At 51.0% G+C, this 23496-nt stretch overlaps 9 protein-coding genes across 9 annotated transcripts; 5 read left to right on the top strand and 4 right to left on the bottom strand.

Moving 5' to 3' along the window:
* Nucleotides 1-1124: 1124 nt before the first annotated feature.
* On the top strand, nt 1125-3179 carry BDW74DRAFT_144001 (NAD(P)-dependent alcohol dehydrogenase). Its single transcript, XM_073722961.1, has 2 exons — nt 1125-1880; nt 1953-3179. The coding sequence occupies exons 1-2, from the start codon at nt 1714-1716 to the stop codon at nt 2944-2946; spliced, it is 1161 nt and encodes a 386-aa protein (XP_073588640.1). The 5' UTR covers nt 1125-1713; the 3' UTR covers nt 2947-3179.
* A 1031-nt stretch (nt 3180-4210) lies between these two features.
* agdC (putative alpha-glucosidase) lies at nt 4211-7252 on the top strand (the record flags this gene model as incomplete). Its single annotated transcript, XM_073731230.1, has 7 exons — nt 4211-4418; nt 4471-5078; nt 5153-5396; nt 5430-5471; nt 5583-6044; nt 6094-6202; nt 6250-7252. 7 exons carry the CDS (start codon nt 4211-4213, stop codon nt 7163-7165), a joined length of 2589 nt encoding a protein of 862 aa, XP_073588639.1. The 3' UTR covers nt 7166-7252.
* Nucleotides 7253-7509: 257 nt separating this feature from the next.
* BDW74DRAFT_143995 (putative TIM barrel metal-dependent hydrolase) lies at nt 7510-9085 on the bottom strand. Its single transcript, XM_073722960.1, has one exon. It carries the CDS (start codon nt 9064-9066, stop codon nt 8236-8238), a length of 831 nt encoding a protein of 276 aa, XP_073588637.1. The 5' UTR covers nt 9067-9085; the 3' UTR covers nt 7510-8235.
* Nucleotides 7651-8142, top strand: BDW74DRAFT_173391 (uncharacterized protein; the record flags this gene model as incomplete). The annotated part of the gene is made up of 3 exons (XM_073727779.1): nt 7651-7828; nt 7947-8023; nt 8089-8142. 3 exons carry the CDS (start codon nt 7651-7653, stop codon nt 8140-8142), a joined length of 309 nt encoding a protein of 102 aa, XP_073588638.1.
* Nucleotides 9086-9878: 793 nt separating the features above from the next.
* Nucleotides 9879-11785, top strand: BDW74DRAFT_45640 (putative MFS quinate transporter). The gene is made up of 4 exons (XM_073732849.1): nt 9879-10091; nt 10153-10506; nt 10554-10622; nt 10674-11785. Exons 1-4 carry the CDS (start codon nt 9998-10000, stop codon nt 11699-11701), a joined length of 1545 nt encoding a protein of 514 aa, XP_073588636.1. The 5' UTR covers nt 9879-9997; the 3' UTR covers nt 11702-11785.
* Nucleotides 11786-14798, bottom strand: BDW74DRAFT_45650 (putative C6 transcription factor). The gene is made up of 7 exons (XM_073732850.1): nt 14446-14798; nt 14291-14361; nt 13747-14149; nt 13606-13687; nt 12763-13549; nt 12402-12712; nt 11786-12333 (listed from the first exon to the last, which is right to left on the bottom strand). The coding sequence occupies exons 1-7, from the start codon at nt 14545-14547 to the stop codon at nt 11870-11872; spliced, it is 2220 nt and encodes a 739-aa protein (XP_073588635.1). The 5' UTR covers nt 14548-14798; the 3' UTR covers nt 11786-11869.
* Nucleotides 14799-14961: 163 nt separating this feature from the next.
* BDW74DRAFT_143992 (threonine--tRNA ligase MST1) lies at nt 14962-16625 on the bottom strand. The gene has a single exon (XM_073722959.1). It carries the CDS (start codon nt 16619-16621, stop codon nt 15050-15052), a length of 1572 nt encoding a protein of 523 aa, XP_073588634.1. The 5' UTR covers nt 16622-16625; the 3' UTR covers nt 14962-15049.
* Nucleotides 16626-16806: 181 nt separating this feature from the next.
* Nucleotides 16807-18462, top strand: BDW74DRAFT_143991 (uncharacterized protein). The gene has a single exon (XM_073722958.1). It carries the CDS (start codon nt 16968-16970, stop codon nt 18294-18296), a length of 1329 nt encoding a protein of 442 aa, XP_073588633.1. The 5' UTR covers nt 16807-16967; the 3' UTR covers nt 18297-18462.
* BDW74DRAFT_45620 (glycoside hydrolase family 16 protein) lies at nt 18447-20800 on the bottom strand. Its single transcript, XM_073732848.1, has 3 exons — nt 20195-20800; nt 19856-20136; nt 18447-19733 (listed from the first exon to the last, which is right to left on the bottom strand). Exons 1-3 carry the CDS (start codon nt 20277-20279, stop codon nt 18861-18863), a joined length of 1239 nt encoding a protein of 412 aa, XP_073588632.1. The 5' UTR covers nt 20280-20800; the 3' UTR covers nt 18447-18860.
* Nucleotides 20801-23496: the final 2696 nt, after the last annotated feature.

Raw genomic sequence — 23496 nt, 5'->3', positions numbered from 1 at the left:
AGCAGATTGGCGTATCTCTACACTCATACTGCAGACCGGTGAACCCTAGCTCTTTTCCTCAAGACCCCATGACAGAATATTAGTCAAACGAACTCATCAATCATCGACAGTACCGTTACACCGAGTATGCACTCTCGAGGCCTACATGGACCTCGGTTGCTGAGACTTTTAACCAACTTATATGGGCTGAAACACCAACAATCACTCTTTTCTTGCATAGAAGAAAGCCAAAATTGTATGTGCTTATCATCGCTCGCACGCATACTTAAAACCTTTAACACGGCTGGCTGGCAAGTTCTTTGAACTTACCTGTATCACGGTGTAAGCAAAGCACCGAGTTCCAGATAAGATTAAGCTTAATACTAGCAAAGCCCTAGGGGCATCGATCCAAGTCTGCAATAGGTTGACACTTACTGTCGACACAAGAGCCTCTGAGCTCACGAGTCATTATACTATTTTAACCAAGGGTTGACGCTGGCGGCCCAAAAGTGCTCCATGTCTTGTCTTTCATACACAAACACATTGACTGCACAAGGATCTCGAGTTTCATGGCTCGCAAGTCGCATGGCCCAACCAGATGGTCGGATTCACGACGGTCTATCCAATGCTTTGCAACTGCAGTATCCCAGGCCCCGCCTCATGCCCTCTTGCCGAAAGCCCATAGCAGGATAAAGATTCGGCTACTGTGCTGAAAGGAAATAACTCAGGGGATTTTTGGAATTACTATCTAGCATAGAATTTTGTTGACTGAACGACTCCGTTTGCAGCTTAATCACTAACTGACTGGACACTCTGGTAACGGCAGTGTAGGTGGGTGTAGAATTATCCACCAAAGGATAGACTCGACTCAGTGCCACCGGAGAACTTCCCATCTCAGCAACGCGGATTCTTTCAAGCCCTGGTACGTGTCTGTCGTATAAGATGCAATAATGAAATAAGGAGTTGGGCGTTTTTGTGCTTATTTATGCCTGGCACGGAAGGTAAAAACTACATGGTAAAAAGAGGCTAAAATACCCTACTGATCGCAATTAACCGAGCCCGGTTCTAGATCTATCAACCATTCTTTTACCCATAAGTCCACCGACCTCGTTTCCATCTATCATCACTAATTCGCAATTGGGATAGCCTCATTGGAGCTTGCGCTTGAAATTCCCTTATGCTCTTGTGAGGTACCGGACTAGGTCCTAGGGTTTGGATCGCTGCCTCTTTTTACAACAACCTGAAGGCATTTGCAAACCTGTGAAGTGTATAAGACCAGGGCGCCTTCAACTAACCAAATTCGTTATATTTTATATGCTAACCCTGCCTTTGCTGAAGATTTGACTGGGATGAATTGAATCCCCATGGCCAATGGCGCCCCAGGTGGACTCCAGGAACCAACGAGGGGACCCCGCATAGAAGTCCGGATAAAAGGCCATAGAGGCGGGTCCCTCTGGATGCCACGATGACCCCTCCACAAACTATTGTCCAATGGATAAAGTCAAACTGAATAATGCTTGTCTCTCTGGAGCATCTTCTGTCCGCATGATCTGACCGACATCATCATTGGTGTCGTGGAAAATTAACACCCGTATAACATGGAGGGGCAGGTATTAAAGCTGGTTGTACCCCGGCATTGCTCCCCGAACCTCGACTCTTTCATCCTCTTCTGCTCCATTCGCCTGTTCTTCGCATAATCGGCTTTTGAACTTCTCAACTCCATTGAAAACCACCATGGCCACTGCGACCGTCCTCGAGAAGCCGAACATTGGCATTTTCACCAACCCAAAGCATGACCTGTGGGTGGCAGATGCTACGCCGACCCTTGAGCAGGTGAAGAGTGGCGAAAGTCTCAAGCCCGGAGAAGTGACCGTACAGGTGCGGAGTACTGGCATTTGCGGGTAAGTTGCTCAGATACCCCACGTCGTATCGAGTTTGCATTGGCCCGACTGACAACCAGCTCTCCAACACAGATCCGACGTGCACTTCTGGCATGCAGGATGCATTGGTCCAATGATCGTTACGGGGGACCATATTCTGGGTCATGAGTCAGCTGGAGACATTATTGCGGTCGCCCCGGATGTCACTCACCTCAAAGTTGGAGACCGAGTTGCGATTGAGCCCAACGTTATCTGCAATGCATGCGAGCCCTGTCTGACTGGTCGCTACAATGGCTGCGAGAGAGTTGCCTTCCTTTCGACACCCCCAGTGGATGGACTGCTGCGGCGTTACGTCAATCACCCCGCGATCTGGTGCCACAAGATAGGTGATATGAGCTACGAGGATGGCGCTCTGCTGGAACCCCTCAGTGTGTCGTTAGCTGCTGTCGAGCGCAGCGGTCTCCGCCTGGGCGACCCCTGTCTGATCACTGGCGCCGGTCCTATCGGTCTCATCACTCTGCTCAGTGCGCGCGCTGCCGGCGCAACCCCCCTCGTCATCACCGATATTGACGAGGGTCGCCTGAAGTTCGCGAAAGAGCTCGTCCCCGAGGTCCGCACATACAAGGTAGAGATTGGTTTTTCCGCGGAAGAGACAGCAGAGGGCATCGTCAACGTGTTCAATGACGGCCACGGGGCCGGCCCGGATGCTTTGAGGCCTCGTCTCGCCCTGGAGTGTACCGGAGTCGAAAGCAGTGTCGCTTCTGCCATCTGGAGCGTCAAGTTCGGCGGTAAGGTGTTTGTGATTGGTGTTGGCAAGAACGAGATGAAGATCCCCTTTATGCGCCTGAGCACGCAAGAAATCGATCTTCAATATCAATACCGTTACTGCAACACCTGGCCTCGAGCGATTCGTCTCGTAAAGAACGGCGTGATCCCCCTGCAGAAGCTCGTTACCCACCGCTATGCACTTGAAGACGCGCTCAAGGCTTTTGAGACGGCGGCGAACCCTAAGACTGGAGCCATCAAGGTCCAGATTATGAGCTCGGCTGCTGATGTTGAGGCAGCTTCCGCTGGCCAAAAGGTCTGATACTTATTGGTTCCATGATGGAGAAATATCGAGGGCGTTTGAGAGAGGCGAGTCGCCTTGGCTATACTTACTAGTTTCTTTTCTGTCGAGCGGCGTATGATGCAGGTGGCTTATTCGTGCATTACGATGATGACCTTGTGATGTTTTATGACCAATTTCTTGAAGATGTATGCAGGTCTCAACGGGACAATAGAAGGATTCGGGTAGAAATCCATTTTCAGTTTTTAAGGTTATTTCCTTCCTGTAACTGGCTATATATGTATATGTCTGTGGGATAAGCGGTCGAGCCGACGGGGATATCTGCGCCCCAAGGTCCCGACAGATCGACTTTTCTCCTCTCTTCCAACTCCTCTCACTCCGCTCTGCAATGTGGCGATGTCCGGAGAATATACCTCAGTATCATTGATGATCAATCCAGTCACTGCATATTCAAGCGCCTTGCCGCAATATATCAAAAGTCGTGCAGGTATCTGACGTGTCTGTTGCTCTCCTTAACATTCAGAGTCGCTCCAATTTAGCACACAATCAGCTTACCACCTATTTACTTGATTACGTTCGACTGGAAGGAGCAATTAGCCCATGGAGGGGTATGAATTCACTGTTGATATCGCCTCGGCAAAGCTACCAAGTCGAGCGGCAATGATGCCATTGTCCGGGGTTTTCCCAGGCTTTCTCGCATCTGACCCTGGCCCGGGAGAACATTTAGGCCCCTTGGGCGTTTGCTTGTCGAGTATTGGCATTTGGCTCGTCCAGATGGTATCCATTCAGTGGTGGTATGTTACAGCACTAAAGACGAAGATCTGCAGACTATCGTCTTGGAGGCCCGTTACTGGTACGATCCCCGATATTTGACCGAGCTCCAGACTCCCCACAAAGCGGAGGAAATCGTCATGAATTGCAATGGCCATGGCTTTGCTCGTCTCTGCAGCACTGCGAATGGTGACAACCATGGTCCGAGCCTCCAGCAGTCCACACAAATATGGGGAACGGACTTCCGGGACCTTGTCGGGGCGGGTCTTGAGCCCGGATCCCTTGCTTAACGAATCCGATCAATGTCCGGAGCCATGCCGATGCAAGCTGCTTTCCCACACCTGTCGTGCTCTAGCATACGGTGTACGGGGTAGTCGGTCTGGACCGCCGCGCCCATCGGCTGTGCTTTCATGTCCCTCGTGCCATCTGTTTGCGCCTATTTAAGCAGTGGTGATCTCCCATCGGTTGATCCTTTTTCTTCCCTAAAGCTTTCAGCTTATCTCTATCTCTCAACATGTTGGGGTCCTTGCTTCTGTTGCCAGTCGTTGGCGCAGCCATCATTGGGCCTAGGGCAGGCAATCAAAGCTGCCCTGGATACAAAGCATCACGTGTGCACCAAAACGGTCATACCTTGACCGCGGACCTGACCCTCGCGGGCAAGCCTTGCGACTCATATGGTACCGATTTGAAGGACCTGAAGCTTCTAGTCGAGTACCAGACAGGTGAGAGTTGGCGAGAATCAATGATCGTTACTTCATATTAACATACCTTTAGACGAACGCCTGCATGTTATGATTTACGATGCGAATGAACAAGTGTATCAAGTTCCCGAGTCAGTTCTACCTCGTGTAGGCAGTGGCAACGGCACTCAGAAGGACTCTACTCTGAAGTTCGACTATGTGGAAAATCCGTTCTCATTTAAAGTGACCAGGGGAAAAGAAGTGCTTTTTGATACCTCTGGATCCGACCTGGTCTTCCAATCGCAGTATCTGAATCTCCGCACCTGGCTACCAAATGACCCGTATCTATATGGTCTCGGAGAACACACTGATCCCCTCCGATTGGCGACGAACAACTACACCCGCACGCTATGGAACCGCGACGCCTACGGCGTACCGAGTCACACTAACCTGTACGGCACTCATCCTGTGTACTACGACCATCGCGGTAGTGCTGGCACCCATGGTGTCTTCCTGGCAAACTCCAACGGCATGGATATTAAGATCAACAAGACGCTGGATGGCAAGCAGTACCTTGAGTACAATATCCTTGGAGGCGTCTTTGATTTCTACTTCTTCAGCGGCTCGACCCCTAAGGAAGCAAGTATTCAATACGCAGAGGTTGTTGGACTTCCTGCTATGCAGAGCTACTGGGCTTTCGGTGTAGGTTCTCAGCCCTGGAACGGACTCATGGGCCCATAATGATTGAGAAGACTGCAACCGCTGACGATATATAGTTTCATCAATGCAAATACGGCTACCGTGATGTTTACCAACTAGCCGAGGTGGTGTACAACTACAGCCGGACTGGAATCCCGCTAGAAACAATGTGGACTGACATTGATTATATGGAACTGAGAAGGGTGTTTACCCTCGATCCTGAGAGGTTCCCTCTTGAGAAGATGCGTGAGCTTGTCGATTACTTGCATGAGCATGATCAGCACTATATTGTCATGGTTGATCCCGCAGTGAGTGCGAGTGGTAAGTTACAATGAACCTATATCGTTAAGCCAGTATTGACAGTTCGAACGATAGACAACCCCGGCTATCATAGGGGTGTCGAGCAGGACATCTTCCTCAAAACACAGAACGGCAGTCTGTACCAAGGTATACATGCCCGATCAAGGCGACCAGCCTTGACTAGATAAAATGTTAATGGACGTCCAGGCGCTGTGTGGCCTGGTGTGACCGTCTACCCTGATTGGTTCCATCCCGATACTCAAGAATACTGGAACGGGGAGTTCAAGAGGTTCTTCGATCCTGAAACAGGAATTGACATTGATGGCCTATGGATCGACATGAACGAGGCCGCGAATATGTGCACATTCCCCTGCACTGATCCGGAAAGATATTCTATTGAGAACGATCTGCCACCTGCACCGCCTGCTGTCCGGTCCAGTAGCCCACGCCCGCTACCTGGATTCCCGGCCGATTTCCAGCCAGCTTCCTCGAAGAGATTCGCGAAGAGAGCACATGGTGATAAGCTTGGGCTGCCGGGCCGCAACCTGCTCAGCCCTCCGTACTCGATTCAAAACGAGGCTGGGGCTCTCAGCCAAAAAACAATCCAAACTAACATCGGCCACGCTGGGGGCTATGTTGAATACGATACCCACAACCTTTATGGAACCAGTAAGTCAGCCGTTACTGGGAAAGCTTGTCTGTCTGACCCATTGTACAGTGATGAGCTCGGCTTCCCGTATCGCAATGCAACAGCGCCGTCCCGACGTGAGACCCCTAATCATCACCCGCAGCACTTACGCAGGTGCCGGATCTCACGTTGGACATTGGTTTGTCAATTATTGCTTTTATATCACATGGCGCTAACAATTCGCAGGCTCGGTGACAATCTCAGCACATGGGAGCTGTACCGCATCTCCATCGCCCAGATCGTAGCCTTCGCCTCAATGTTCCAGATACCCATGGTAGGAGCTGATGTCTGCGGCTTTGGCTCAAACACCACCGAAGAGCTGTGTGCTCGCTGGGCCTCCCTTGGAGCCTTCTACACATTCTACCGTAACCACAACGAGATCGGCGGCATCCCCCAGGAGTACTACCTCTGGGAGACTGTGACCGAGTCCGCAACCAAGGCCATCAACATTCGGTACCAACTCCTCGACTACATCTACACTGCCTTCCACCGCCAGAGTGGGACCGGCGAGCCCTTCCTGCAGCCTCTATTCTACCTGTACCCGGAGGACAAGAACACCTTTGCCACGGACTTGCAGTTCTTCTACGGCGACGCCATCCTCATCTCTCCGGTCACTGAGGAGAACTCCACCAGTGTCAACGCATATTTCCCCAAGGATATCTTCTACGATTGGTACACAGGCGCCACGGTGAACGGTCAAGGCGCCAATATCACCTTGCATAATATCAGCATCAGTCACATCCCTATTCACATCCGCGGGGGCAACATCATCCCCATCCGCTCATCCGGCGCCATGACAACCACCGAGCTGCGCAAGAAAGGCTTCCAGCTCATCATTGCCCCCGGTACAGACGGAACTGCCTCAGGAAGCCTGTACTTGGACGACGGGGACTCCCTTGAGCAGACTGAGACTGTCAACATCGATTTCGAGTACAGCAATGGCGTTCTGGATATCAAGGGCCAATTTATTCGTGATGCCCCTGTCAGCATTGAGAGCGTTGTCTTGCTTGGTCAGAAGACGACTGCTGAGGGTAAGGCGCCGAAGCAGGTTATTGACACCGGCCTGGAGCTTACTGCGCCTACAAGGGTGAAACTAGCTTGATGTCTTCATAAGACATGTTTGGACCGTGTCTCACTTTGATATTATGGATTGGTTTCTGGGTAGACTAGATAGAAGAGCAATACTATACCTACCTCTCTATACAGACCTTGCGGCCTAGAATTCGATTGACATGAAGAGTGCGTAGTCATCACGGCTATGCGAGCTTGTGTACATGCCGTTGAAGTTGCTGTGCAAGGCCCAAACATATCAGGAATGCAAGGGATAAAGTACCTTCCAGGGACCTTTTCTTCACCCCTGTTTACACGTGCCTACGCGTCACTTCCAAGTTTTAACAACCGGCCATCTTATACAGTTGGTGGAATCCACCCTTCACATTCCAATGCTCAATCTCTGACAAAGTGGTTGTTTTAAAGCTCTATCTCCTTAAATGCCTTCTAAAGTTGAGTTGCTTCAGTTTATCTACCGAATCCCCTCTATATCCAATTCACGATACATTCGAGACAACCTGATACAAAACAACAACCATGCATCTATCCTTCTCAGCTTCAGTCCTCCTCGCCCTCTCTCTAGCCGGCCCAACACTCGCCGGTCGACCCTGGTTCTGCCCTTTATCTGCAGACGCCAAGTTCCTCCAGGCACCATACTGCTGCGAGGGATTTGTTCCGGCGCGCGACTCGAAGGTTTCGTACCAGGGTGTTAATTGTGCGTTTATCCTGTGTTCCATCCCATATACTTTGTGTCCTCACTCGTCTTCCCTCGTTGAGGGAGCGTACACGCGGTTGAACTAGCTGAAGATGGGTGCTAATTGAACTGTTGGTAGGCATTGGTGTCTCCGGAGATGGCGACTTCGTGAAGACTTGCCCGTTGGGTGGGACGCCAAAATGCTGTTATGACATTGTGAGTGCCTCTGCCTTTGTATTCGCGCTCAAGGAGAAGAACTCGGCTGATCAATGATTGTGTAGGGACCGGAGGCTGTTATTTGCACCACTGAGGTTGGTGCTGGAGTCGACGAGTAGGGAAACCATGTGGAATGCGTCCGTAAATGGCAGGAGCAGAACGGCGGCGAGTTTTGTCGTGTTTTTGAGCAGCCGGTTGGTGAGCTAGAACGACTAGGCGAATAGACGACTATTCATTAATTCCTCCGCATTGTATCGAAACACTCTCTTCGCCATTGCCCACGAGCCACACCGTCGTAGAATCATCTCTGTAAATGGTTCAATGTCAATGTTGCGGAATCTAGTATGAGGCCAGTCTGTTGCATATAGCACCCGGTGAGGCGCCTCACGTATGAACTCGCGAGCTATAACGTCTATGTCTCGAAGATATTTATCCTTGCTGAAGCGATATGGTGCAGAGACTTTCACCCACGTATCTCCCCGTCGGAGCAAGGCCATCAGCGACGGGAAACCCCGTAAGAGATATGGGTCGAAGTATTCCCCCTGCTCCCACCGCACCTCGGGGAGATCGGGACACCCAAAATGGTCAATGCAGACTTTGACGCCTAGCTTTGGAATAATGTCCTCTAAATATGGTATCGTGCTCATAGGTGTGTGAATTTGAATCATCCAGCCCAGCTGTCGGATCAGATCTGCTCGTTTTAATAGCGCATCATTCATCTGTTGATGAACTGGTGTCACTCCTTTAGACATGAAGTTCACCCGTACGCCTCGCACACCCAGTTCGTGCCATTCTCTCAAGGTGACCCGGCTTGTCTCGAGCGGGTCTATATCAACCACGCCTCGCCCGTGAAGAGGTCCAATGCGCCAAAGGGCGTCGAGAAGACATGAGTTGTCAGTACCGTAAATTGAAGGCTGCACAAGGACGATGTTTCGAATCTTAAGATTTGACTCGAAAGCCATTGCGTCTTCGAGTTTCTGATCTGGTTTGCTCTTGTATGGTGCCCCTTCGACGACTGGGTATATTTTGTCCGTGACGTGCATATGACTGTCCCAAGTTCCAGGTGGGATCCATTTTCTTAATCGTTTGGGCTTTGTCAGTCTCATGGATGATTCAGTGCCCAAAAAAGACTTGGATTGTCTATAAAGGTCTAATCTCGGTTTGATGCGCGTCCATGCAGGAAGGCAAGCAGTTCGAAACGACGGCAATGCCGTTGGATAGCAGAGTCGCACTGCCATTGTAAGAGCCGAGTTGCCTGTATTTCACACGGTTGCGCTATGATGCTCTTCGGCACACTATTTCAGACAGTTTCTGGCCTCCAAGGTAATAAACATCCAGGCGGCACCAGGCCCATGAAGAGTAAGAGTGATGTAACGAATCACGGAGGACGATGGCGCCTTAAAAACTAACAACAAAGCTTAGCTCAAGGGCAGTTGGCACCGTAATCGCGACGCTCGCACAGTGCACTTTTGTCCTTCTCAGGTCCTCATGTTGTTTGATTATCGCAGAGTCGGCGACTCGGCATTTGTTGCTTGATGCAGGTTTTTGATCCGATGATGTGCCTGGTTCAGCAGGATGGGCCCGATGATGAGAGAGTGGAGGCTGTGGATCCGTCAGGAGAAATCCAATCGATCCGAAAGCTGAGAAGCTCAGTCAACATGCCTCAGGGCCAGTTTGATGCCGCGATATCGATGGAATTCTATCTTTCAGGGTATTGCTTCTCGGTAAATGAATAATTTGTCGACGAAAGCAATTGCCGATGAGCGTGACTGGGAGAAGGTGTAGCTCGGAAGTTGGCCGAGCAGCATCTTGCTTGGAGATCTTCCTCTTCCCACATCCCTCGGGTCCTCCAATACCTCATGATCCTCCCGATCCCTCTGCCGAATTTCGAATGTCAAATTTTGGTCTGAGAGCTGCGGAATCAACCCGAGACACAATATTGTGGCCCCCCCGCCCCGTCGGCAGTCTCCCGCGATGAGGCGGTTGGAGTTGGACAGGTCGCGGTGGACCACCCCTCCCTTCTACGCGTTTGTGATCCTCGTCATCGCTTGCGGCAGTATCCCTAAAGGTTCGCACCTCTCATTTACTCACTCTTTGTCAGATTACGAACTAATACCTGGAGTATTAAGGCTACGATGAAGGTGGATACAGCGCCTCCGTGCGCTTGGACTCCTTCAAGACCGACTTCAACCTCCTCGAATCGAACTGGACGAACGACGAGACCGGGTTAGCGAACCGCACGGCGAATATAACATCCTTCAACGTCCTGGGCGCGGCACTGGGTGCTTTGATATCTTTGGACTTGAATGACCGGCTGGGCAGACTACGGTCATGGCGATTAGCCTGTGTAGTATGGATGTCAGGCACATTCATCCAGGTGTTTGCCTCCGGAATCTATGGCCTGTTGCTGTTTGCCAGAATATGGGGTGGACTAGGCGCTGGGGCGTTGACCGTCGCGACGCCACTATACTTGTCCGAAATCGGTTCGTGAAGTTGTACCTGGAAGGAGAATGTAACTGACTGTTCTCAGCGCCCACGCGTACTCGAGGCCTGATTGTCAGTATCTATATGGTTGTTCTGCTGGCAGTGTTAGCTCTAGGTAAGACATCCCTGAATACACGAACAAGGCTCGGTCCTGACTGGCAACAAGGCTTCTTCATCAACTACGGCGCGAAAGTCCACATGTCTCCAACACGGATGCAATACCGCCTGGTGCAATCTATTCCTCTGATACCTGTCGGAATTGCTTTCGGCGCCTCATTCTTGGTTCCCGAGACCCCCCGCTACCTCATCTCGCAATTCCGCCTCGATCAAGGACGGAATGTCCTTGCGCGTCTTCGCGGAACAGACATATCCTCCCAAGAGCTTGAGGATGAGTTCAACCTCATAACCACCCAAACACGCCTCAGAGCGGACACTCTTTCCTCTACCTCTAACTGGACAGCTTTGAAAGAAACTCAAACGAATGCTAATTACCGCCAACGTTTCTGGCTCCTAATCGTCATGCAGACGGTCTCTCAATGGACCGGCGGCAACGGTATCACATATTATGTTTCCACCATCTTCGAGTCCGCCGGCGTCACAGGAAACGCTACATCCCTAATTTCTTCAGGTGCCTACGGAATTGTTAAGCTTGTCTTCACTATGGCCTTTACATGGGGCCTAATCGACTACATCGGCCGTCGCCGTTGCGCTCTCCTTGGCTTGACGCTCCAACTGGCAGCTCATGTTTACTTGGCTTGTTATATGGGCGTCCTCCGTCCAGTCGATGACACGGAGCCCGTAAACGAGCCCGCCTCTAACGCAGCGATTGCATCTATCTTCATCTACGCCGTCGGCTGGTCCGTCGGTCTTTGCACAATCCCCTACCTCTACGGAACGGAGATCTTCCCCACGCGCATCCGCAATGTCAGTTACGCTGTGAGCATGTCGCTGCACTGGTTCTTCCAGTTTGCTGTTGTGCGCGTGACCCCGAACATGTTTGTCTCACTGCACGACTGGGGCGCGTACCTGTTTTGGGCCATCATCTGTTTCGTTGGTCTTATTGTTCTTGGCATCTGGATGCCAGAGACTAATGGGGTGGATATCGAGCGGATGGGAGAGCTCTTCGAGGGCCCGTGGTATCTCAGGTGGCGAGCTCAAGTTCAACCTAAACAGGGCGAGCGGGTTAATATCTAAACCCTGACTTTGTTTTGGCGTTTCGCACGATTTGCAGATTGGTAACCTGTTCTGATCTTTTGATTATTTATGGTTATGACCTTGCTATATACCCCAGTTAATCTATAACTAAACAAGATGTCTACATATGATGCGCAATCATATTTTCATACCTCGATAGGCAATCCTTCAAGGCCGGCCAACCCATCCATACCCCTCTGCAGGTGTCATGTTTGTGGCGATGGGCTCCGCGTACGAAAATGCCTCAAATACTTCCGGAGTGATCTCGTACGAAGCAGGATTCTCTAAAGATATTAGAGGATCCGGCAATCCGCGAAGATCGTGCGTCATTGCGCCTTGCGGAAGGCCATGATGAGCTGCCTCATACTCTGGTGCATGCAGAGATGGTTGGTAAGGATAAAACTGAGCGCTAGACGCGCCAGTATCGATATTGTGTGTGGAGACTCGCTGAGACATTGGTGGTACATCATTTAGGGGGTGTTGACCAGCGGGGGGATGATGGTATGTTGCGGACGGTTGTTGTAATGGTTGAGGCTGCGGTGCGCTCGGTTGTGGGATTGAAAGAGGTATATTGTGATCGATGCGCAGACGTTGTATTTCTTGGTATACGAGGCTCAGAGCAGTAGTAATCACTAAATGGCGAAAATGTGGTTAGTTTGGAACGAACAGTCCGACGATCACGCCGCTTTGAAAAGCATACCAGGACTAGAAACTCTAACACCCTCTAAGGCAAAGATGCAGATTTTCAATTTATCCAGAGTGCCTGGAGCCGCGTGTTTCAGCGCCTGGATCTCAAGGAGGAAGATCGACGCGGCCGTGTACACGCTGTAGGCGATTGAGAGGACAATGTGGCTTTCCCCGAATGTGCGCCGGTACATAGAGAATATGGAAAGGATGGCGGTTGCGGACGTCATGCAATGGACTAGGTGGCTCTTGTCGTACGCCTCACGGCTCCATTTCGAACAGAGAATTGGCCGATGAGTCAGGATGTTGATTGTGTGGTAGAGACAGCTGCACCACCACGTTAGCAACTGTAGAAAACAGATGGTCAGAACACTTACTTCAAGGTTACAACATGGCTGGGAGGAGAGTATGGAGGTAGATCTGTCGGGACGAGTTTCAAATGTTCTGGCAAATTGTCCCACCATCCACCGAGATTGCGGGACTGTTCGCGAACACAACTATGGAACTCTGCCTCGGATATTTGGCGGCTGTGGTCGTAAATATGAACCAGGATCTGATTCAAAATTTCCATTAACCCACACATCTCTATGAAACAAGAGGTGGAGTGGGCCTGGGTTGGGGGGTATTGAGAACCGTCGGGAAACACAACCCCATGGGGAGTCCAGGGCTCGGACTCCGATGTATCGTCCAGAATCGTGCGGGGAGGGCAACCTTGCGAGCTTTGTAATGTGGGAGACCGGCCGAAGTACAAAGACATCATTTTGTCCCAGAAGTAACAACTCCAGAAAAGACGATTCCTGATTTCGATATCCTCATCGCTCAGCTGAGCGGAGTCCGAGTACTTGCGGCTGTCGATTGTGATACCCAGGTCGTCTAGCATCCGAAATGCCATTCCGCTATACAGCCATGCTTGGGTTCTGTTCCCCTGCCCGCATTCACGTGCACTAAGGAGGAGCATGGTTTGTATAGTAGGTATATCCACATGGCCGTCTCTGAGCGAGTCATGAAGCCCTGTCACTGCACGATGCCAAAAAACGGCCCCACCCTCATATTGCTCCAAAAGAGGACTGATCCTAGGCTCAGCCTTACACCACCGAACAGAATGCGAGAGAATTGCGTGGAGCAGAGCGTCAGAATAGTAAGGGCCGCTGAGTTTCATATCCCCTTGTTGCATACAGATCAGCATCACTTAATAAGTTGTAGCCCAGGGCGTTGCATACGAGTAAATGCGGGTCTGTAAACAAAATTGAACAGTGGCTGAATCCAGCACCAGTGAGAGTCAAGGAGGTATTGGAAAGGTTCCTGGTCCGAATATTGATCAGTCGACGACGGTCATAAAGGTAATGGCCCGACCAACGTACAGGCATGGTAGCCATTTGCTCGATCGCTCTCTCGCGCCATGCATTGTTGACCAGTCTCTCTTTACGATTACCTGCTTGCCCAGCAAGCTGAGGATTTGATATAGCGGGGTTCAATGCGCCGCTTGGGAGTTGAAACAAACTCGTTGGTCCATGGAACGAAACCCGGCCATCGTGCTCGACTTTGAGGCCTTCAAAGTCCCTCGAAAGGTCCTGCTCCTCGCCGGCCTCATCGTCTTTGCGATTTGAAACCGTAGACTTAAGGCTAGCTTCGTTTGTTGAAGCGACAGACGATGGAGTTCCTGCGGCAGCATCTGAGGTCTGCTGGCTGCAGTGCTTTGACAGAGCATCTTCTAGCTCTGCCACCCGCCTCTCCAATTGCTTTGTGTAAGCCAAGGTAGGAGCTCTAAAGCACCAAGCATCAGTAAGTGCTATAAAAGATCGGCACACGCCCGAGTATAAATTGCATCGAATTATGCAGGGCTAGCCAACGAGAATGCAGAGAATCGGGAAGCCGATGTAAAAACCGAGCAGGACTCCAACTCACAAGCTATAGACGCAGGGGGTCCCTCGCGCAGCACATCGCGAACAGGATGGGCTGGCTCCGTTGCATTTTACCTAGCGACAAATCGCCGGTCAGCGACAGGGGACAGTTCTTCGGCATCTGTCCGAGCAGATAAACAGGGAGAGAGAGAAACCCACTTTGCGCTTGCGACAACCCTCGCACGAAAAGGCACTTTTGCGGGACGGATTGGGCTTCGATGGCGCGTCGGCCATGGCCGATGATTTGGTTTCTCTGACCATGAAAAAGCAGCTGAGATGGCCATGAAGACGAAATCGGGAAAAAAAGGGAGAAGAGGTCGGACCGAGCCCAGCTCAGTAGTTATAATCGGAGACTCTGCACTCCGAAAAATCGCGAGCCCAAGAGAGCCCAGAGTCGAATTCTGATTTCTGACAGTTCGATCCCCCTCATCGGAGGCTGAGCGACATCGCAGCAAGGCGGGGGAGCTGGAGAGTGGAACCTGAACTGGAACTGGACTCCTGGAGAAAGAGGGCGAGCCAGACTTTCTTCATCCCACGCTTTTTTAGGCAATCTCGACGATCGGCGAATCAACGCCCTCAAGATGGGCCGACTAATTGTCAAATCTAGCATCACTGACTGTGCACTCCGGGAAGCTTCAGGTTTCCCCAGTCGACAATATTGGCGAGCTCTCGTCACTCAGACTGGCTCCGATATCACGCATTACTCGGTGGCTACATCGCTATACTGTACAAACCCACCACTTCTAGGTCTATCAATACTATATTATACAAAGTGCTTGTCCAGTTGCACCAATAAATCATGGACTTGGTCAACAGGCAGCGTAATCGCTCGTGGTTTCTGCAGCGCTTTCTCCCCGACCTGTTTGGCTAGCACTGCCCGCAGCGTCTCGGCACCCCGGTCAGGTTTGCTATTCAATTGGCCAGTAACATCGACGGTGATCCGAGATTCAGCTAAATCCTTCGGGCCGAGGACAAATACGAGGTTATATTTCATCTGCTTCGCCCGCTGGATCTTCTTGCTGAGCGTCTGCGGGCTCGCATCGACATCGATCAGGAACGTGGAGTCCGTTGTTGACAGAGGCTTAGGGACTCTATCGGCCGCACTTTGGTCGAGGGCTTTGAATCCGGAGATCTTTGCTGCAGCTTCGTACGCCTGCTTCACAACAGCATCATCCTGGTTTACAGTCAAAATGATGCCTTGCCGAGGGGATAGCCAGAACGGCCAACGGCCGGAGTATTGCTCGATGAGCAGGGCGAGGAAGCGCTCCAGAGAACCAAAGTTTGCTCGGTGAATCATGACGGGCGTTGCTCTTCCAGGTGTATCAGGGTTATAGTCTTCCTCCCCTTCTGCGACTTGATACTCCAGTTCAAACCGCCGAGGCAGGTTCATATCCAGTTGGATAGTAGACAACTGGTGATACTTTCCTGCTTGATCCTGCAGCTGGATGTCGATCTTGGGTCCGTAAAATGCACCATCGCCTTCGTTTATCGCCCACTCCTTTCCAGTTTGGTCTAGAGCTTCGCGCAGCTGAGCTTCCGCACTATCCCACAGCTGAAGATTGCCGATGAAATCCTTCTCAGGCCTTGTTGATAGAACTAATCGATATGGCCCCAATCCAAATGTTGACATGACCAAGTCGACAAACCCGAGCGCAGATTTGATTTCTCCCTTGATTTGTTGCGGTCGACAGAAGATGTGACCGTCATCTTGGTGGAATCGGCGGACGCGCGTGAGGCCGCTCAACGACCCTGAAACCTCGTTTCGGTGTAGCGGACTAAAATCGGCATAACGTATCGGGAGCTCGCGGTATGAATGGTTCTGCGACTTGAAAAGCAAGCAGTGTCCCGGACAGTTCATCGGTTTCAGACCGTAGGACTCGTCCTCTCCAGCCTCCCCATCGGCATCTCCCATAGCTCCACGCCCACGTACCTCGTACATGTCATCTTTGTAGTTTTGCCAGTGGCCTGAAACCTCCCAAAGCGATTGCTTGTAGATTGTCGGCGTCAGGACTTCGCGAAACCCATATTGGAGGTATTGTGTACGGAGGAAGGAGATAAGCTTGTTGATGATATGAGTGCCGTTCGGAAGGAACAGAGGCGATCCAGGACTGTAAGTAGATGTGGTGAAAAGGTCTTGAGCGGTTCCTAGAGCGCGATAGTCGGCGGAGGATGCAGCTTGATTTTCCGGGGGCTGTTGCTGTGGTTGTTGGTCAGAGCATGAGCACCGCCGTAGAGCTGTCGATGAGAGCCATTGGACCCTGGTCGGCGAACATCGATAGCTGCCAGGTCTCTTGAATATCGTTGATTGTCGTAGTAACGGAGATAATCGGCGCATGTTGAATTGATCAAGAACGAAGAGCTCTTCAATCGATCGCAAATTATGAGATGGATCGACGAGCCGCCGACCTCAGTATCCCGTGATGGCCCAACCGGGACTAGCGGTGCCGCTTGTTTTCTTCCCCGCCAGCCTAGATCGACACAGTATAAACGCTTGTGTTTCTTCACGATCTACCCACCAACTTTCCTGGCACATATACACCTGTTTTCTTTATACCGTATTGTATCTTCTAATATGCACTATACTAGAAGTGCTATTTGATCTGAGCCAACAAAGTGGTCACACAGCGCGACATCCGCGCCCTAAGCTTGACATCGCCTACAGGAAACTCAGCGCTAACTCGATGTCTGCCTCAGTTCTGGGGGAATCATGGGTGGTAGCTTCAGTCAGCACTGAAGATGAGGATGCTAAAGTCAAAAGCCCTTCAGAGCTTTCAAAATTGAGTCGACCTGTCAAACAACCTGATTACAAAGATGGATCTGAGTCGACTACCTCGTTCGTTCCAGGACCAGAGCTGATTATGCCCTCGATATATGAGTCGCCTATCGCGGAGGCATCTTGGGTTGCACCAAACTTGCGAACAAAGAAAGAAAGTTCAAGCCTCAAGAGAAGACACCAAACCGCGGCCGAGCCCGTCAGGGCAAAGACGGCTATTGAGACCCCAGCCGAGGACGCCGATTTGACCATGACTTTGACAGACCAGACACGGTCTTATCGCACATTATTTGAAACACCAATCCGCAGCATCATCAACATCATCCTTCTCGCTGCAATCTCGCATTTACTCATACTTCCGGAACTCGTGCAGCAGTACCAAACCTTGTGCTCCATAGATACAGTTTCGCGACTATATCCACCCAGCTGTATTTCATCCTATCATACGGCTTTCAATCCGCGTACAGACAGCCAAACGCCTCAGACAGAAGCAGTTTCATCATCTCAGGCACGCCTGGAATTCCTGTTCAATGCGACCTTGCATGAAATGGCCCCGCTCAACAGTTCCTTGAAGCTGACAGAGTCTGAACTCCGCACAGTCAAACAAGAATTGAGGCTGGCACAACCGGGAACAAAACACGAGCTGAATCTCGAATTTGAGAGCTGTTGGCGCGCTATCCGTCTCGCGGCGTGGAAATTCGACTCCCTCAAGGTCGACCTCCGATCTGCAGTTGACAGTCTTGTCGCAGCAGGCGATGTGAAACCAAGCTCGGCACCAACGGAATCCCGATCCTCCTTCGCCAACGACGCCCGTCTGTCCACCCAGATGCTACGCCGTGAGAGCTACGTTAACCAGCTTATGGCACGCATGCGCTCCAAGGCCGACTCCCTTGCTGCTGATCTCGCCACACTGGATGACCACCTCGAATCGATCGCGAGCATCGTAAACCGGGAAACGAGGCACCGAGGCACGAAAGACTCTTCTAGTCGACTCGTAGCTTTTGTAGACGCCATTGTCCCTCCCAGTGTCGCACTTCCTTCATTTCTCCGTGCGCGAGGGCGCGAAGAACCGAACGACAGCAACAGCGATGATGCATCCACTGCCTCTCTGAAACTCACCCTATCGCAAATCTTTCAGGAAGCTACAAGCCATCATCGCCCCGTTGCTAGCCTAGCAAGAAATCTATCCAAGCAGCTACAGCAATCTTTGCAGAACAAGAAAAATACCACCCATTAAGCTATGCATGGACTTTCATACAATTGACGACATATCATGATGATGAAGAGCCGAGACGAAGATCAGATTTGATACCCACGGAATTTGGGCTGGGACTTGGGCGTTATGTTGACCATCTACATTTGCACTATGGGTTGTTTTAAGGTGTCAAGCGATACTCAAAGGGTTCAAATAAATGATTTGTTTATTCTTTTGTATTTATCTAGGTAGTATGTACCTTCTTGTAGCGTCTTTGTAGCATCTAAGCGTTTTGGTTCACAGGAGGTTGCATCAAAGGAATAAAAAAGAACAATGGCATCGCCCGGTCATAAGATGATGCAGAGCAGACATAAAAGTGACAGGCCATGACAGGAACATTAAAAAGTGGGGGGTGTTTCATAACAATATCCATCAAGATAAGGACATGCAACCTGAACCAAGAACGTCAGATGAACAACAGGATGGGGTAAAGAGCTACAAGATCATTGCTAGCTTCATAAGTTCAGTCAATCAATAAGTGAGATGTATGTATTTACATCAGAAGTATGTGCAGTGGCTTTGGAATCATAAAAAGGGGAAAGTAAATTACAGCTGAAGCATGGCGGCCATCATGCCGAGGACTGTGAAGAGTCCGCCGGCAGAGCGGGTCAGGGGTGAGGCGGCGCCCGTGAACTGGGGGTCCTCAGTGGTTCCGCCGGAGGTGGGGGTTGCGCTTCCGGAGTTTGAAGGGGTGGAAGATCCAGAGCTGGAGTCGGATCCGGAGCCAGAACCAGAACCAGAGCCAGTCTCGGTTGCGGTGGGAGAGGCAGTCTCGGACTCGGAGGTGGTGGTGATAGTCTCGGTTGATGTCGAGGTTGGGGTGTCGGTTTTGGTTGAGTTTTCGGAGTCCGTGGTAGTAGTGGTGGTCTTGGTGGTAGAGGAGGTACCACCCGTCTCCGTCTGGGGCTTGTCGGTGGATGAGGTAGCCACGGTGGTGCTGGTGGTACTGGTTGTCTTGGTGGTGGTCTGAGCAGGAGGCTTGGAGTTGTCGATATCGATGCTTTGCCAGTCGCCCGAGTTGTCGGTGTAGGTGTACTCGCTGCCGGGGTAGGTGTTCTCAATGGAGACGGACTTGACGTACATGGTGAAAGGACCGGCGTTGTAGTCAGTCTCACCACCAGCCCACTCAATGGTGCCAGGAGCGTTGTCAGAGTCACCACCAGTCCAGATACCGAGTCTCAGGCGAGCAGGGGTCTGCGGGAAGCGGCTTCCACCCTGCGCGTCGGCATAGTTCAAGGTTCTAACGGTGGTACCGTCAATGATCCAGGAAATCGCATCGGGCGACCAAGTGACAGTGTAGGTGTGAAAGATCTCCTGGGGAGTAGCGATAGCCTCAAATGTGCCACGGTCATAGGTGGTAGTGTCGCCCTTGCCGAAGTAGTTTGTCTGGACCTGGGTGGTGTCGCCTCCAAGAGTCTCCTGCATAACATAAACGTGGTTAGCTGGGCTCTCACGTGGGTTGGCGCACATGCGGATGACAATGAAATGTTTGCTGTTTTTACAATGCAAATGACAAAGAAAAAAGCAATTTTGAGACGTACCCAGTCAACTTCGTCGAGAACATCCGACTCGAGAACGATGCTGCTAACGATACCAACACCGGGTGCAGCCTTCATCACCACCTCAGCCTTGCCGAAGAAGAAGTAGAAATCGGTGTCGATGGTAGGCGCATCGCCCTTCTTTCCAACAGTGAACTCGGCACCATCAGGGCCAAAGCTGACATCGCCAGCAGCTTTAATCCAACCATTCAAGGCAGATTCGCCCTGGGTGAAGTCAGAAGAGAAAGTCTTGCTGTTCAAGCCAGGGTTTGGATCGCAGGTTTCTATTACAGTGTTAGTCCTCGATTGACAACAAAAGCGATCCAAGAGAGCAACACGTACCCTCCAGAGGGTTGCAGTCAGTGAAGGTCTGAGCGATAGCGACGGGAAGCACTGAGGCCAGTGCAGCAGCGTATTTGAAATGCATGATTGAACGTTGCAGGTAAGTTCTTGACAGAAAAGTAGCGTAGTCGAAACGAGCAGTTTATAGACGGGGCACCCAGTTCTATTTATGAGAGGGGCTTCGGAAGTAAGCTTTTTGCTGGTGCGATCGAAAGAAAGTCTGCCCCAGAAAAGCTGAGGCTACGAGTCCACCGATGGAAAAAGCAAAAAGTGAAGGACAAGAGGTGATCGTTGCTATGGCAAAGATGAGCGGGGAGTCAAAGTGAATAATATACGAGAGGCTGAAAGACTCTTTGAGGACCAGGCAGTCACTATAAATATTCCCCCTCAACACAAAAGAGTTCCTTTGATACGACCAACCACCATAGAAGGTTCCTCGGGCCGCCAGCGAGGGCAATCTCGAGTCAGGGATGTCATTGGAGGCATAACGGCTGTGCCCCTGGTTACACTCCGGGGTGTGATTTAGTGAATGAACGCATGCAGCGGTAATACGAGTGGCGCCAGGGTTGTGTCTGAGAGCTGAGTGGTCACTGGCCACGAAATCTGAATCAATCGACAATGTGATTGAAGGAGCGACAGGTGATGGGGCCTCTGATCAACGATCTGTCGGTGGAGGGCTGGGAGGCAGACCCAGTCTAAGACATCATACCGTAGGGTCCTCTAGGCGAGGCCCGTGACGGTTCGTCCGCATGTGGAAGAGTGGATTCGAGTGAGTGGAAACAACAGGCCGGGAGGATCGCTAGCACAACCCGGGGAAAACGCTAAGAGTCTTAGTCCCAGCAGGCTCTTATGCCGAGCAGAACCAGTTTAGTTCCACGAGGCCGGAGAATTGAAGCTGAATACTGCGGTCGAAGCGTGGTCCCTGTGGAAATTATAGCCGCATCGAACAAGAAATCTCCGAATTCAGAGACACCGGGTGAGGTTGCATTCCTTTCGCTTATTCTATACTGGACCCTGTCCAATCAATAAATTGTCTAGTTTCAGGTTAGACGCCTCAAGAAGGGCTATGCCGCTATGTACGCTCCGTCCTGCGGCGGAGTCTCGCTAGCGGGTGCCAAAGTTCCACAGTCATGCTCGTGGAGGAAGAGCTTTGCTCGTGCACGGTAGGAAACGCCCCATTTGCGTGGTTCCACCAGCGGCGTGCCTCTCTTGAATTCTCTCGGTCAGCCCGGGAGGGAATGATATGATGATTTGCAGTTTATCTGTCTGACAATCGTCGCAGATGTTCTGGGATGCTGCAATCATGGTTGTCAGCATGGCGTAACCGGCCACTCCACGGTGCCAACCTCGCACTTACTGACGAGTTAATGAGTCACAAACAAAGGGAAGTTATATTTGTCAAGAAATTTGATGTCTCAGCCAATATTGCTAGTTCATTAAAGTAAAAAATTGGACGTATCCACAGATAAGAGGATTAGAAAGGAGATGCAGGAACACTCTCAAGGGCTAAAGTGGTATCGGCCGGAGGTTTCGCCGAGCCTCACGCAAACCCAAGAGGAAAACTAATATTGTCCATGTTGCAACCATGACAAAACTCTCTCCAGCTGCCTACGGAGTACTCCTCCACTACTACTAAACCAGTTTGCCCTGCGAACTGATTCTAAGAATAGGACTGAGAACCTCTGGTACAGGCAGAGACAAGCGGCTCATATGATGGATCACTGATTCCACTTGAGAGACAAAAATGGCATAGAAAGCCGACCGACGAGGCTGAGGCCGAGACAAGAAAACTCACCACAAGAAGTGGTCTCACTTCCAGCTCTCGAGTTTGGAGTCCCTGCCTTCTACAGGGTGGAAGGCTGAACCTCTGGAGTTGACTCGGTTGAATCAGTCGAGATCAATGAGTTGGCAGGGCTGAAGGCTGAATGTTCATGCCTCATTTCTGCCTTCATGCCTGACACTAACTGCCTGAATCTTTGATGACTAACCACCCTTCCCAAAACAGTCTTGTTGAGGGAGTGACGACGCTGGCAACGGCGATTGGCCGACTGACCGGCAGTTCAACTGTTTCAACAAATCAACATGGAATGATCTGCCCGGGCGTCAGGCACCTGACAACCCCCCGCCTTTTGTACACACTTCCCCTCTCAACAACAACTGTCTTCTACTCTTACCTCTCTCCAATCTAGATATGTACTGATTATGCAACACACTCCTTCAAGCCAAGCGAAACCATTCACCATGGCCTCGAAGTCCAGGCCTTCCTCGCGCTCTCACAGTGTCTGTATCTCTCGCGCCGCCTCGCCCGCCACACTGTCCCTCGTCTCATCCGCCCTCCCAATCTCCGACCCAGAGCCCTCCGAGAACAACAACGTTTACATCCCGCTTTGCTTTTGTCTGATCTCGTTCGCTGTCATGATCTGTGTCAACTAGGCCATGCGCGGAGCTTCAGCAAGTACCGAGGCTCCTCAGAAGGCGGTGACGGTCGCATTGCAACGAGACTCAACAAAACAAAGGAAAAGGCCGCATCAATCGCTTTCTCCTCCTCTCAGATCTTCGACGCCCAGCTGCAATAGCTCTCGACTAGAGATTATCTCTTGAAACTCAAATCCCGACAGTCGACCGAATCAACATCTCCCACGTCGCTCCCCAACCTTCCCTCTCTACGCATACATACACCTTCATATCGATACAGAAGTATGATTGACGGACTATCACCACGCCATCCTTGATACGACAACAACCTACCAGCGCCTGCATTCGGCGCCCGACACACCCGATTATGCATGATGGTGACACGAACCCATCTCACAAGACTCCGAGGTTGTTTGGGCGGCTGGCGTGCCTACGCGGTACATGCACGTCATGTTGCACAACCTGAGATACAAGCTACTACATACGCGCGGCTGGGTAACAAGTGCCCTATGCCTTACCCTATGCCCTACGCCTGAGTTTCATATTACTGGTTGAGACGCCAATCCGATTACCGGGTTGCTCGGATTGTCTCAAAGTGTCCATTTGACCATTTTGAAAGATACTATGTCATGCCCTGGTAGTATGTGACCTATCTACAGAGTACCAGATATCCCATCCAAATATTCGCCAACGAAGCGGGATTCGGTACGCGATGTTACATTTGGATTTCCCTTGTTACGTACTGCGCATTCAACATCTTCCCTTGTCCATACTTGAGATGCGACTACACTCATTTCTAGCTCATTTCCTTTCCTATCAGTCTACAACTACACACAGATATTCGAGATACCCAATTATATACTTTCAATTCAGTTATTAACAGAGTT

Source organism: Aspergillus multicolor (assembly GCF_047715735.1).
Source record: "Aspergillus multicolor strain CBS 133.54 unplaced genomic scaffold BDW74scaffold_2, whole genome shotgun sequence".
NCBI lineage: Eukaryota > Fungi > Ascomycota > Eurotiomycetes > Eurotiales > Aspergillaceae > Aspergillus > Aspergillus multicolor.
The sequence above is the reverse complement of the archived record's forward strand: the minus strand, read 5'-3'. Positions and strand labels throughout refer to the sequence as shown.

Excerpts from the sequence above, each read along its gene's own strand:
- BDW74DRAFT_45640 (XM_073732849.1), top strand. The coding sequence starts at position 9,998 with ATGAGGCGGTTGGAGTTGGACAGGTCGCGGTGGACCACCCCTCCCTTC. Across the intron at positions 10,507-10,553 it reads ACTATACTTGTCCGAAATCG|CGCCCACGCGTACTCGAGGC; the intron begins GTTCGTGAAGTT and ends GACTGTTCTCAG. Across the intron at positions 10,623-10,673 it reads GCTGGCAGTGTTAGCTCTAG|GCTTCTTCATCAACTACGGC; the intron begins GTAAGACATCCC and ends ACTGGCAACAAG.
- BDW74DRAFT_143995 (XM_073722960.1), bottom strand. The coding sequence starts at position 9,066 with ATGCACGTCACGGACAAAATATACCCAGTCGTCGAAGGGGCACCATAC.
- BDW74DRAFT_143991 (XM_073722958.1), top strand. The coding sequence starts at position 16,968 with ATGTCTGCCTCAGTTCTGGGGGAATCATGGGTGGTAGCTTCAGTCAGC.
- BDW74DRAFT_45620 (XM_073732848.1), bottom strand. The coding sequence starts at position 20,279 with ATGCATTTCAAATACGCTGCTGCACTGGCCTCAGTGCTTCCCGTCGCT. Across the intron at positions 20,137-20,194 it reads TGACTGCAACCCTCTGGAGG|AAACCTGCGATCCAAACCCT; the intron begins GTACGTGTTGCT and ends ACACTGTAATAG. Across the intron at positions 19,734-19,855 it reads TTCTCGACGAAGTTGACTGG|GAGACTCTTGGAGGCGACAC; the intron begins GTACGTCTCAAA and ends TATGTTATGCAG.
- BDW74DRAFT_143992 (XM_073722959.1), bottom strand. The coding sequence starts at position 16,621 with ATGCGCCGATTATCTCCGTTACTACGACAATCAACGATATTCAAGAGA.
- BDW74DRAFT_144001 (XM_073722961.1), top strand. The coding sequence starts at position 1,714 with ATGGCCACTGCGACCGTCCTCGAGAAGCCGAACATTGGCATTTTCACC. Across the intron at positions 1,881-1,952 it reads CGGAGTACTGGCATTTGCGG|ATCCGACGTGCACTTCTGGC; the intron begins GTAAGTTGCTCA and ends TCTCCAACACAG.
- BDW74DRAFT_45650 (XM_073732850.1), bottom strand. The coding sequence starts at position 14,547 with ATGGTCAGAGAAACCAAATCATCGGCCATGGCCGACGCGCCATCGAAG. Across the intron at positions 14,362-14,445 it reads AGGGTTGTCGCAAGCGCAAA|GTAAAATGCAACGGAGCCAG; the intron begins GTGGGTTTCTCT and ends ATTTGTCGCTAG. Across the intron at positions 13,550-13,605 it reads TTACAGACCCGCATTTACTC|GGGATATGAAACTCAGCGGC; the intron begins GTATGCAACGCC and ends GTATGCAACAAG.